We start from the raw sequence: 12,002 nt of genomic DNA, 5'->3' as shown, positions 1-12,002 counted from the left end.
TAAACAGAACAACCAGGATGATAATACTATATATTTAAAATGGATCTCATCATAGACAATACATCCACAATCCCATATACAGCACGTAATTACTGCCACCATAAGAGTTCAAGGGAGTATCCCAATGTTGAAAAAACAAAGCAAAAGTGGGAGAGCATAACAATGCCTCATATGTCATACTTCTTTTACATACACTAATTTCTGGACAAACCAATTTTGCTCCAACAGTAACATCACATAACCTGGTTTCTTTAAACACTTTCTAAGCAATGTCTTTCACCTTTCCGACTATAATTGTGAGGACGTGCACACCGCACTGCAGTGTCCAGTGAGAGTACATTCTGTGTACCACACACGTTCCATATTAGGAGAAGCTAATATAGCGGAGGTTGTGTAATTACTTTGTGGTTCAAAACTAAAGCTGCATTTCAATAATTAAAGTCCAGGGTATCAGCGCTAAAGCACAATAAAATTGTTTTAAAATCAAGGATTACAACATTAAATCCCACAGGGCCAGATGTGAGCAAGGGAGGAGACACCGCCCACCGACCGACCGGATTCTGGATCAGATTAAGACTAGAGACTATCCCAGAGGGGCCGTGCTGCCTTTTCCATGTGGATTAGGGGCTTGTGTGGAATCAACATGCTGTAATGCACCGATTAGCTGATATAATCACCTGTAAATACACCTTGTCCAGCGCACACTACAGCCAGGGCAAGGCAGGATAGCACAGGACCAGCAATCCCTGTAAGTGGATATGTTTGTGTGTGTGTGTGCTTGAGTGAGTGCATGCATGTTCCTGCCATGCCTCTGGAAGATCTGCCACACACTTGTGGACCGTGAACATCCCACTATTCAAAGCCTCCGCATGAAAACAATGCGTCTTGTTATGGGAATATGTGGATGCAGTTTCATATGCTGAGGAAAAGGAAGGAGAGGTTAGTCAGCCAGAAATATATGGTATGATCTCATCATGCATCATGAGTTCATACAGATGTAGGATCTTAATTGGATCATCCTGTTGCAGGTGAACTTCCCTGCAATGTATTAGATGTTTGTAATTTCCACACATTTCAGAGACTTGATTTTCCCTTACGAAAAATCCACATAATAATTCACATCGACTGTTGCTGCAGGTTCATTTTCCTGCTGTAGCAAACTGGCTCAAATTAAAATCCTACATCTGTACTAATTCAGCAGGAACTGTCTCTGTAAAGGAATATAAAAGATGATCTTGATTCATAAATAATCCAACACTAGCTTTGTCCCCGATCTGTTTGTGCTTTTGCCTACACCAGTCATTGTCAAACATGACAATTCCACATACAGTAAGTGGTTGGCAAGACAGCAGAAACAGACCGGCACCCAGGCTAAAACCACAAATCCAACACTTTCTTCAACCCGTCACACTGTCCAAATGTAAAAAACAGCAACATCAGCCAAACTCTGAAAATACATTCGGAAGCTTTCTGATTGTCATCTTACACATAATAATTCTTATTTTTTCTTTAACATTTAACTAGGCAAATCAGTTAAGAACAAATTCTTATTTACAATGACGGCCTCCCCCGGCCAAACCCCGACGACGCTGGGCCAATTGTGCGCCGCCTAATAAGAGGATCCAGACTTTGTAGTAAATGGTACACCTACCTCAAACGAAGAGGTATTGTGCTATACACAATGAACTCAATTGAAACATGTATGTAGAGATGTAAACATAAGGATCCACCCATTTTAGTCGTTGCTAAAGAGCATAAATATCTCGCTTCTCCCTGGTACTAATATTGGTGAAATACAATGATGAAACACCAAAGATTTGTAACGCCATCTGCTGGCAGTTCATAAGAACACTAATGTGATGTTAATCGCTCGTCCAGTAATGTTACTAGGCTATAATTAGACTCCATTTCAGACTTTTAAGACACAGACCACTCAGTGCTGTTAAATAAGAACATGCTTACTGTGTGAGGAAATCAATATAATTTTGTAAATTGGGTACCCAATAGTCAGGTCACTACTCTTTAAAAATGTAAATGTAGAATGTGATATACATTGTGTACTCCACTACACACCAAAGAAACAAGATTCTTTGGTCTGATAAAACCAACATTGAACTCTGACCTGAATGCCAAGCGTCATATCTGGAGGAAACCTGGCCCCATCCCTACGGTGAAGCAGGGTCGTGGAAGCATCATGCTGTGGGGATGTTTTTCAGCGGCAGGAACATGGGAAAGATGAACGCAGCAAAGTACAGAGAGAACCTTGATGAAAACCTGCTCCAGAGACCTCGGGTCCTTAGACTAGGTGAAGGTTCACCTTTCAACAGGACACCGACCCTAAGCACACAGCCAAGACATCGCATGAGTGGCTTCGGGAAAAGTCTCAATGTCCTTGAGTTGCCCAGCCAGAGCCCGGACTTGAACTCGATCAAACATTTCTGGAGAGACCTGAAAATAGCTGTGCAGCAACGCTTCCCATCCAACCTGACAGAGCTTGAGAGGTTCTGCTGAGAAGAATTTGAGAAACTCCCCAAATACAGTTGTGCCAAGCTTGTAGCGTAATACCCAAGAAGACGTGTGGCTGCAATCGCTGTCAAAGTGCTTCAACAAAGTACTGAGTAAAGGGTCTGAATACTTTAAATTTTTTAATAAATTAGCAATCATTTCTAGAAAACTGTTTTTGCTTGTCATCATGGGGTACTACTGTGTGTAGATTGATGAGGGAATAAAAAACAAAAATTTTGGGAATAAGGCTGTCACATAACAAAATGTGGATAAAGTCAAGGGGTCTGAAAACTTTCAGAATGCACAGTGTATATATTCATTCTAGACTCTGACATTGCTCATTCTGATATTTCTTAATTCCTGTATTGTTGGGATGTGTGTGTATTGTTTTGAATTACTGCACTGTTGGAGCCAGAAAGATAAGTAATTTACCTGCACCTGCAACAACTTCTGCAAAATATGTGTACTTGACCAATAAAATTTGATGATCATTTTTTATTTGGTAAGACACTTTAGAGACATTCCTGAAAGGGAAAACAAATGGTTTTGGTTCATAGTAGATTCATCATTCATCATGATATGAAAAACAAGAAACAAAATATTAAGACAAAATGTACAAGTCATAAAATCAAAGAATTTATATATATATATATATATAAAAACATAGCAAGCGTAATAAATTATTACAAATAAACAAAAACAAGAAGTAAACAAATGTTAAACTATTTAGTTTGGGAAACACTTGACAAGGAGGGTTTTTCGACAACTCATTAAATCATCAATAAGAACAAGCTGCATGTCAGTTAGACCATGTTAGTCTACTATGGTGGTCAATGCTCCCGCCAAATCACTTCTCCTATTAGTGTGGACAGAAAACCATTCAAAGAAAACTCATTCATGAATAATATGCAACCCCAAACCATTGTTTTCAGTTTCTAAGTTACTGTACATTAAATAAACACAAAATATACAATGTCTCAAAAAGTGCTCCAAGCTCATCATGACATGGAATACTTTTTAGTGTAGACTGCTTTTTTACAATCACCACATTCTACCTGCTGCTGTTTGTTCTAATGTAGGCTGCAGGTTGTGAGTGCATGCTCACATCGTTCTACATTGGTGCAGTAATGTTTCCTCAAAACAACTCCATTCCACCCAATAACCAAGGGTTCATCTGAGAATGGAAAACCAGATCATCATCATCTCATAGTTAAATCATACAACCACTATTCATTGAAAAAAAATGGCTGCAGCAGCCCAGTAGAAAATACAAAGCCCAGAGAATACTCCATGTCTTAAACGCAGCCACTTTGAAAATGTAATAGTTGCCTGTGTACATTTGAAAACACACAGCAGTTGATAACATACAGTAATATATTATGTTCTGTTTGTTATGGTTGTTTGAACACTTGTAAGTTAACCTTTAGTTTGAAATCTACTGGCTTGTCAGGTCTTTACATCTTTGGGTATGTTGGCATTACTCACAGAGGATGGAAATCATGAAGGAAGTATTTTTGGTTCAGTTTAGGACAATGTTTAATTCAAACACAGACATAACACCCCCCCCCCCCCCCACACACACACACACACATAGCAAATTCAAAGTGTGCACTGTGAATGTAAAGTAATTCCCTTTGTGATTCTTCTATTTAACACAAAGATACCATTGTGCAACATGTATTGTTTTGTCAAAAGTGAACCAGGAGGAGTACAAATACCATGACATCCTAAATGCTGCAATTCAACCACCACATTTTAGAGAGCCGGTATTTTTAACCACATTCTAGAGAGACGTTATTTTCAACCACATTCACGAGAAAAGTTATTTTTAACCACATTCTAGAGAGCCGGAATTTTCAACCACATTCTAGAGAGCCGGACTTTTCAACCACATTCTACAGAGCTGGTATTTTCAACCACATTCTACAGAGCAGGTATATTTCGGGAACTGTTCACTTTTTATTCATAACTTAAGAGTTAAGAGTTTTTGGGCCATCCAAGCCTTTCTTACATCTTCTCTGATCCAGTCCGGTCCATAGCAGAGTGAAGCAGGTAGATCTATGCCTGGACGACCCCTCTTACAGTCTCCTTTAAATTGGGTGGCCGGTAGAGTGTTACCCCACACCAGTAACTGTCCAGTCCACCCAAAGGTCCCAGCCTCGGCTCCCCTCAACGCTATGTCCGTCCATTTCAAAGTGCAAGCATTTAAATGTCTCTCTGCCTTTCCCCTCGCAATAAACTGAAACCAAATGCAACAGCAAATAATATTCTTATTGTCAGATAGCAAAACTGTGCAGCAGACACTGTCCAACAGGCAATGTAAAGGGAAAAGGCATCTGAGAGAGTGCATTTGTGTCAAGGAATTCAGTCCCCTCCATGCAGACACCACCAAGTGTGGTTCCTCTTCATTCTCAGGTGTCACTAGTTGGTTGGTTGTCTGCCAGTGGTTACACCTCCCTAGAAAAAACAAAAACACACAGAGGTTGATTACCACAAGGACTTCGATATTGAACACAGTAAAACAGGTCAAAATAAAGTTTATTAGCCGCGTAAATAGTTTAGCAAGTGTTATAGCGGGTGCAGCGAAATGCTTATGTTACTAGCTCCTAACAATACAGATAGTATCCTAAAACACAACTTTTTCTTTTAACTTTGGCTAAGAGTTCCTCTGATGCTTGTAATTCGGTAGTGATTTTAGCGCAAATAATCATAGCTTGAATTGTGTTAACTTGGCAGAGACTTCATATAATCAAATACTATAGGCCTACATTTAGAATGACACATGGAAGCCCAAAGACTGGAGTTTATCACAGAGCACTACACTTTACAACAGGCGAGAGGTTCAGTACACATCACTGCATTCTGTATCAGAAAGTAGGATGGCCCTCTTTGAAGTCTTGTAGATTGATGCGTTGCTCTCATTGTTTATAAAGCTATTTTACATAACTCCCTCTCTACCTAACAAAACTAACGTTTAGACGTACGAGCTACTAACTCTGAAAATTCCTTCGGTCTCTACAGAGTCAGGTAAATCAGCTTTAAAATGTGATGATTTGGTGCCACTAAGTCACTTCAGATGGCTGATTGAGGACCTTTTTAATGACGAATGTGTTTGTTGTTTATCGTTGTGTTTTGGACCTCTCTTGAGTTTCATATTGTATTGATCTGTATATTATTTTGCAATACAGGGCTCATCTGTGAAAGAGACTTTGGTCTCAGCATGACTCCCTGTTAGTGAAAAGGTTCAATAGAAAAGAGCACATCCACGTACATAGAGATAATACCCAGTATAAAGTGAGCTGTGACTTACGATGCGGTGAGCGTAGAGTTGAGCACTAGGGTGGTGCGTATCCTATAGAGCTGGGCAAGGGTCAGCTTCTTGTGCTGCTGGGCCGGGGACTTTCTGCTTTTGGCAAATGACTGCTCCTCTGGGCCACCGGCTGTCAACGACTTACTGCACTTCCCTTCCTGTCCTCCAGATAGCGCCACCGCTGAGCCGCTACTGTTGGCCAGGCTCCTGCTGCCTTCGCAGGCCTCAGCTGCACCCAGAGCCCTCTTGCGGGCTTCTGCCCTCCTCAGGGTGTCACATAGCTTACTAGAGGGCATGCTCAGGGTGAGGAAGTCATCATCAGTCAGTTCTGAGTCGAGGTCAATCTGAAACAGCCCAGTGAGGTCACGGGCTCGGCCAAGTTCTGATAGGCTCTTACTATGGGCCAGGCAATCCGCCTGTTCTCTCCTGTGTTCTGATTGTTCCTGGACTGTAGGGCTGCGGGTGTGTATCCAGGAGACAGAGACGCTGTCGTGGAAAAGCTGTAGGAGGTTGTCCTCTGAACGGGACTTGATGTTTCGGCTCTGGAAGCAGTGGAGGCGGGGAGTCACCGGGGGGCGTCGCCGAGGCTTCAGAGACTGAACCACTAACAGCTGGGAACAAACAGAGGTTGAATCCTCTTCCTCTCCTCCTTCCTCTACCAGTTCCATTTCCACCTTCTTGTCCAACTTCACACCCACATCGTGGCTCTCCACCTCTCCCTCCTCTTCGGTCTCCTCGCCATCACTCTGGCCTGGCCGTGTCTGCAGGTCCAGCTCTCTCAAGAGGGACTCTGGGGAGAGGGTACCGTAGGCACTATCCATGGACAGAGAGCGACACTGAGGTTCCAGCTGACCCTCCCCTCCCTCCAGACCCCCCTCCTGCTCTTGCTCAGGGTCCCGGTCTGGGTCCAGGGGGCTAGCAGGGTGGCAGTGCAGGGGCTCAGGGCCAGTAGGTGGGGTAACTATGCTTGAGTCTGGGCTTTTCTCTAAGGGTCCGCCTGGGTCTGTGTGTGGGGCGGAGGGGTCTGGGTGCCCTCCTAAGTCTTCTCCTATGTCCATGACTGACAGGGTCTCTGTGGAGCCGTCCGAATGACTGGAAGAGAAAGAGAACTAAAAGGTTAGAATGATGAGAATAATTATAACATTAACAATAATGTATAATGTTGACATTAAATAATCTCTGCACAGAACTGATGACCATCTACACAGTGTCCTTCTAGTAGTGCTTCACTCTTCTGTAGCTAAGTAGTGGTTTGGGTTTGTACCTTGGTCCCTGCTCGTCTTTGTGCCTTGTGCCGGGAGAGCTGGCGGTGGAGTTGCTACTCTCGTCTACCTCCTCCTCTTCTTCCTCTCCATGTAGCCGGTGCTGTAAGGTGGTCTGCTGCCTGAGAACCTCTTCAGTCCGCAGTCTCTCGAGCTGGTTCTGGACATTGCAGATGGCATCTACCCAGCTTCGCCCCTGGGTGGCGCTGTTGGCCTGGAATGTGTAGGCTGCCACGGCACTCTTGAACTCATTGAGGTAGATGATAATTAAGGACCCTACAGGAAGAGAGAACAGAGAATCATCATGATGTTTATTAAGTAAATAGAGCTAGTTTGGGTTGAATTGCAGGTGTTCAAATCTTTCAGATAGTTTGAGCGTTTGCTTGAGCGTGCCATGAGTGCCAGAAGGTAGGGATGGACCTGAGTGATCCAGTACTTGAACAGACGTCAAAGCTCAATTTTTAACAAGAGAAAACTACTTGGTGGAAAGTGATGTGGCTGCCCGAACAGGCAAGTGAAATGCTGTCTTGAAGACCACGTTAATTTGCTTTGACTGTAGTGTTCCATTTGTACATGGGTTTATAATTATTTTTTGTGTCCCGCAAATGTACAAGCATCACACAGTCCTTCCCTTTCCCCTCCTTGTCTCATTCACTCAATTGCCTTTCAACCGCTCCCTTCACACACACGTGCTGAGTGCTTCCGTTAGGCCTACAGAAATCAATTCCTATAAAAATATATCTAACTAATGGGACACACAAGCTACAATTTGTGGCCTGTTTTGCATGTTAGTTTGGCATTGATACGTGTCATATAACCGTTTTCAACGAATGTAATCAAAAACAAAGCCGCATACAAGCATGCTTTCTTTTTTGATTTCTTGAGTAAGGCAGCTCCAAAATGCAGGTGTTCAGCCTAGCTCAGTGCTTTCTGTGGTGGTGGGGCAGCCAATGGAAAATACAGAGTAGGGGTTAGTAATGTTCTCTAGTTGTGCCGTGATTGGCTCAGTATTCTGCCACTCATGGGGCCACTACGTCACTACAAAATCTACGTCACGTTTATAGTGCAAAATATGTCTTGTTGTGGCTTTGCTGGCATGCCCCCCCCAAAAAATGGAGTTTGCCCAACCTAGATGTACATGCTAAAATTGGCACTGTACATTCCTTGCCAAATGACGACAGTTTTATCACAAATTGTAAATGGACTGGTTGATTTAAGTAGGACAATGTGTCCAACAACGAGCTGCCGTTCTGGAATAATTGCGTCCAGTCTGTTTTCCGCTTAGCCTAATTTGCAAATTGCTAGAGCAATTTAGATTTGGTTAGCCTAGGCAAAAACCACCCTGAAACAGACAGGTTCCACACTGTGCAGCCGTATTCATCGACCTGGCCAAGGCATTCGACTCTGTCAATCACCACATTCTTATTGGCAGACTCGACAGCCTTGGTTTCTCAAATGATTGCCTCGCCTGGATTACCAACTACTTCTCTGACAGAGTTCAGTGTGTCAAATCGGAGGGCCTGTTGTTCGGACCTCTGGCAGTCTCTATGGGGGTGCCACAGGGTTCAATCCTCGGGGCGACTCTTTTGTCAGTATACATCAAAGATGTTGCTCTTGCTGCTGGTGATTCTCTGATACACCTCTACGCAGACAACACCATTCTGTATACTTCTGGCCCCTCTTTGGACACTGTGTTAACTAACCTCCAGACGAGCTTCAATGCCATACAACTCTCCTTCCGTGGCCTCCAACTGCTCTTAAATGCAAGTAAAACTAAATGCATGCTATTCAACCGATCACTGCCAGCCCCTGCTCGCCCATCCAGCATCACTACTCTGGACGGCTCTGACTTACGTGGACAACTACAAATATCTAGGTGTCTGGTTAGACTGTAAACTCTCCTTCCAGACTCACATTAAGCATCTCCAATCCAAAATTAAATCTAGAATCGGCTTCCTATATCGCAACAAAGCATCCTTCACTCATGCCGCCAAACATACCCTCGTAAAACTGACCATCCTACCGATCCTCGACTTTGGTGATGTCATTAATAAAATAGCCTCCAACCCTCTACTCAACAAACTGAATGCAGTCTATCACAGTGCCATCCGTTTTGTCACCAAACACCATACACTACCCACCATTGCGACCTGTACGTTCTCGTTGGTTGGCCCTCGCTTCATACTCGTCGCCAAACCCACTGGCTACAGGTTATCTACAAGTCTCTGCTAGGTAAACCCCTGCCTTATCTCAGCTCACTGGTCACCATAGCAGCACCCACGCATAGCACTCGCTCCAGCAGGTATATCTCACTGGTCACCCCCAAAGCCAATTCCTCCTTTGGTCATCTTTCCTTCCAGTTCTCTGCTGCCAATGACTGAAACGAACTGCAAAAATCTCTGAAGCTGGAGACTCATATCTCCCTCACTAGCTTTAAGCACCAGCTGTCAGAGCAGCTCACAGATCACTGCAGCTGTACATAGCCCATCTGTAAACAGCCCATCTATCTACCTACCTCATCCCCATACTGTGTTTATTAATTTATTTATCTTGCTCCTTTGCACTCTAGTATCTCTACTTGCACATTCATCTTCTGCACATCTACCATTCCAGTGTTTAATTGCTATATTGTAATTACTTCACCACCATGGCCATTGCCTCAACTCCCTTATCTTACCTCATTTGCACTCACTGTATATAGACTTTTTTGCTTTCTTTTGTTCTACTGTATTATTGACTATGTTTAGTTTTTTCCATGTGTAACTCTGTTGCTGTATGTGTCGTATTGCTGTGCTTTATCTTGGCCAGGTCGCAGTTGCAAATGAGAACTTGTTCTCAACTAGCCTACCTGGTTAAATAAAGGTGTTCTCAACTAGCCTACCTGGTTAAATAAAGGTGTTCTCAACTAGCCTACCTGGTTAAATAAAGGTGTTCTCAACTAGCCTACCTGGTTAAATAAAGGTGTTCTCAACTAGCCTACCTGGTTAAATAAAGGTGTTCTCAACTAGCCTACCTGGTTAAATAAAGGTGTTCTCAACTAGCCTACCTGGTTAAATAAAGGTGTTCTCAACTAGCCTACCTGGTTAAATAAAGGTGTTCTCAACTGGCCTACCTGGTTAAATAAAGGTGTTCTCAACTAGCCTACCTGGTTAAATAAAGGTGTTCTCAACTAGCCTACCTGGTTAAATAAAGGTGTTCTCAACTGGCCTACCTGGTTAAATAAAGGTGTTCTCAACTAGCCTACCTGGTTAAATAAAGGTGTTCTCAACTGGCCTACCTGGTTAAATAAAGGTGTTCTCAACTAGCCTACCTGGTTAAATAAAGGTGTTCTCAACTGGCCTACCTGGTTAAATAAAGGTGTTCTCAACTAGCCTACCTGGTTAAATAAAGGTGTTCTCAACTGGCCTACCTGGTTAAATAAAGGTGTTCTCAACTAGCCTACCTGGTTAAATAAAGGTGTTCTCAACTAGCCTACCTGGTTAAATAAAGGTGTTCTCAACTAGCCTACCTGGTTAAATAAAGGTGTTCTCAACTGGCCTACCTGGTTAAATAAAGGTGTTCTCAACTGGCCTACCTGGTTAAATAAAGGTGTTCTCAACTGGCCTACCTGGTTAAATAAAGGTGTTCTCAACTGGCCTACCTGGTTAAATAAAGGTGTTCTCAACTGGCCTACCTGGTTAAATAAAGGTGTTCTCAACTGGCCTACCTGGTTAAATAAAGGTGAAATCAAATAAAATAAATAAAACACAGAAAATATGCAAAAACATTAGTTTGATAATGACAAAGAACATATTTGCAGCATAATCATTAAGCATATGCCTACTCACCAACAGATGTCATGGCCGTAATTCATCTATGTTCAATGTGGAATTGTTAATACATTTGGAAAATTCCAAATTCCAACTAAATCAAACGTCTTTATATCTAAAAGACAACAGATTTTGGTTTGTAACCCTTAAATGTTTTCCTTTCAACTCGCCAATTAGAGCCCGTTTCAAATGATCACTGAGAATAACTGTTCCAGACTCGAGATGATCATCAGACTGGAAACTTTCTTCATTTCATTCTGTTATATTACATCTTTCTTTTACTATAAAATAGGCTGGGGAAATAAGAATGTCTTATCTGCTAAATGAACATAACAAGGCTATGCCATTGCAGTCATAGGCTTCTACAAGCACCACTGCTGAGGTTACTGGCTTTTTGATGATTGTGCTCCATAATATAACCAGTTGATATTATGGTTTCAATACATTTATCTTAAATGGCACTTGCTTATTTTTATTGAATGAATATACAGTATATTGGGCAACTTAGCAATTAGGATTTGTTATCTGTAACGGTTATGATAAATTAGACATTGTTGCACACTAATGGCATAGGCCTATAGATAAATGCGCACATATGTTTTTCCAGTGCAGTCATTGTAGAGTTCTCTAAAAACAATCATGAGCTTACTTGAACAGCCCCAAAAATGTAAATTGGTAGGGATCTGTGCTTGAACTTTTATGACTTTTCCATTGGTTCCATTGCCCCAGACATGCTTAATCAAGCACAGCTAAAGAATTTGAAAGAAAACAAATACTTTGAATACAGGTCTGGTTCAAATGTAGTTGATTGCCAGCACTCACCAGGGTCCTTGAGTTCCTTGCAGACAACATTGTGGATGAGGAGTGGCTGTCTGATCACCTTGACCTTCTCAACCTTCTTCACTGGCTTGGTGATGATCAGCAGGTCCGTGAAGAGGAAGCAGTAGACGTCCATCTAAGGAGGGACGGATGGAGAAATACTTCCAGCTTAATTTCAGGTCAATCATCCTCATTCATTCACCAATCATACAATAACTAGGCTAAATCAAATCATTTGCTCCCCAATCACCCTGGTCATTGAAATATTCTACCACAACTTAAAATACAGTGTTGGGT

At 42.4% G+C, this 12,002-nt stretch overlaps 1 protein-coding gene across 4 annotated transcripts in view; it reads right to left on the bottom strand.

Moving 5' to 3' along the window:
* Positions 1–2,985: 2,985 nt before the first annotated feature.
* The window catches only part of LOC109908246 (pleckstrin homology domain-containing family G member 5), a 120,339-nt gene continuing 111,322 nt past the window's right edge, over positions 2,986–12,002 (bottom strand). For all 4 annotated transcript variants that reach the window (XM_031794538.1, XM_031794539.1, XM_020506830.2 and 1 more), the window contains 4 exons: positions 11,709–11,841; positions 7,080–7,353; positions 5,816–6,907; positions 2,986–4,962 (listed from right to left, as the gene is read on the bottom strand). In XM_031794538.1, the coding sequence (XP_031650398.1) occupies positions 4,953–4,962; positions 5,816–6,907; positions 7,080–7,353; positions 11,709–11,841 (1,509 nt within the window). In that variant the 3' untranslated portion in view covers positions 2,986–4,952. The remainder of the gene's footprint in view (positions 4,963–5,815; positions 6,908–7,079; positions 7,354–11,708; positions 11,842–12,002) is intronic.

The sequence above is a fragment of the Oncorhynchus kisutch genome, linkage group LG17, assembly GCF_002021735.2.
Source record: "Oncorhynchus kisutch isolate 150728-3 linkage group LG17, Okis_V2, whole genome shotgun sequence".
Lineage (NCBI taxonomy): Eukaryota > Metazoa > Chordata > Actinopteri > Salmoniformes > Salmonidae > Oncorhynchus > Oncorhynchus kisutch.
The sequence above is the reverse complement of the archived record's forward strand: the minus strand, read 5'-3'. Positions and strand labels throughout refer to the sequence as shown.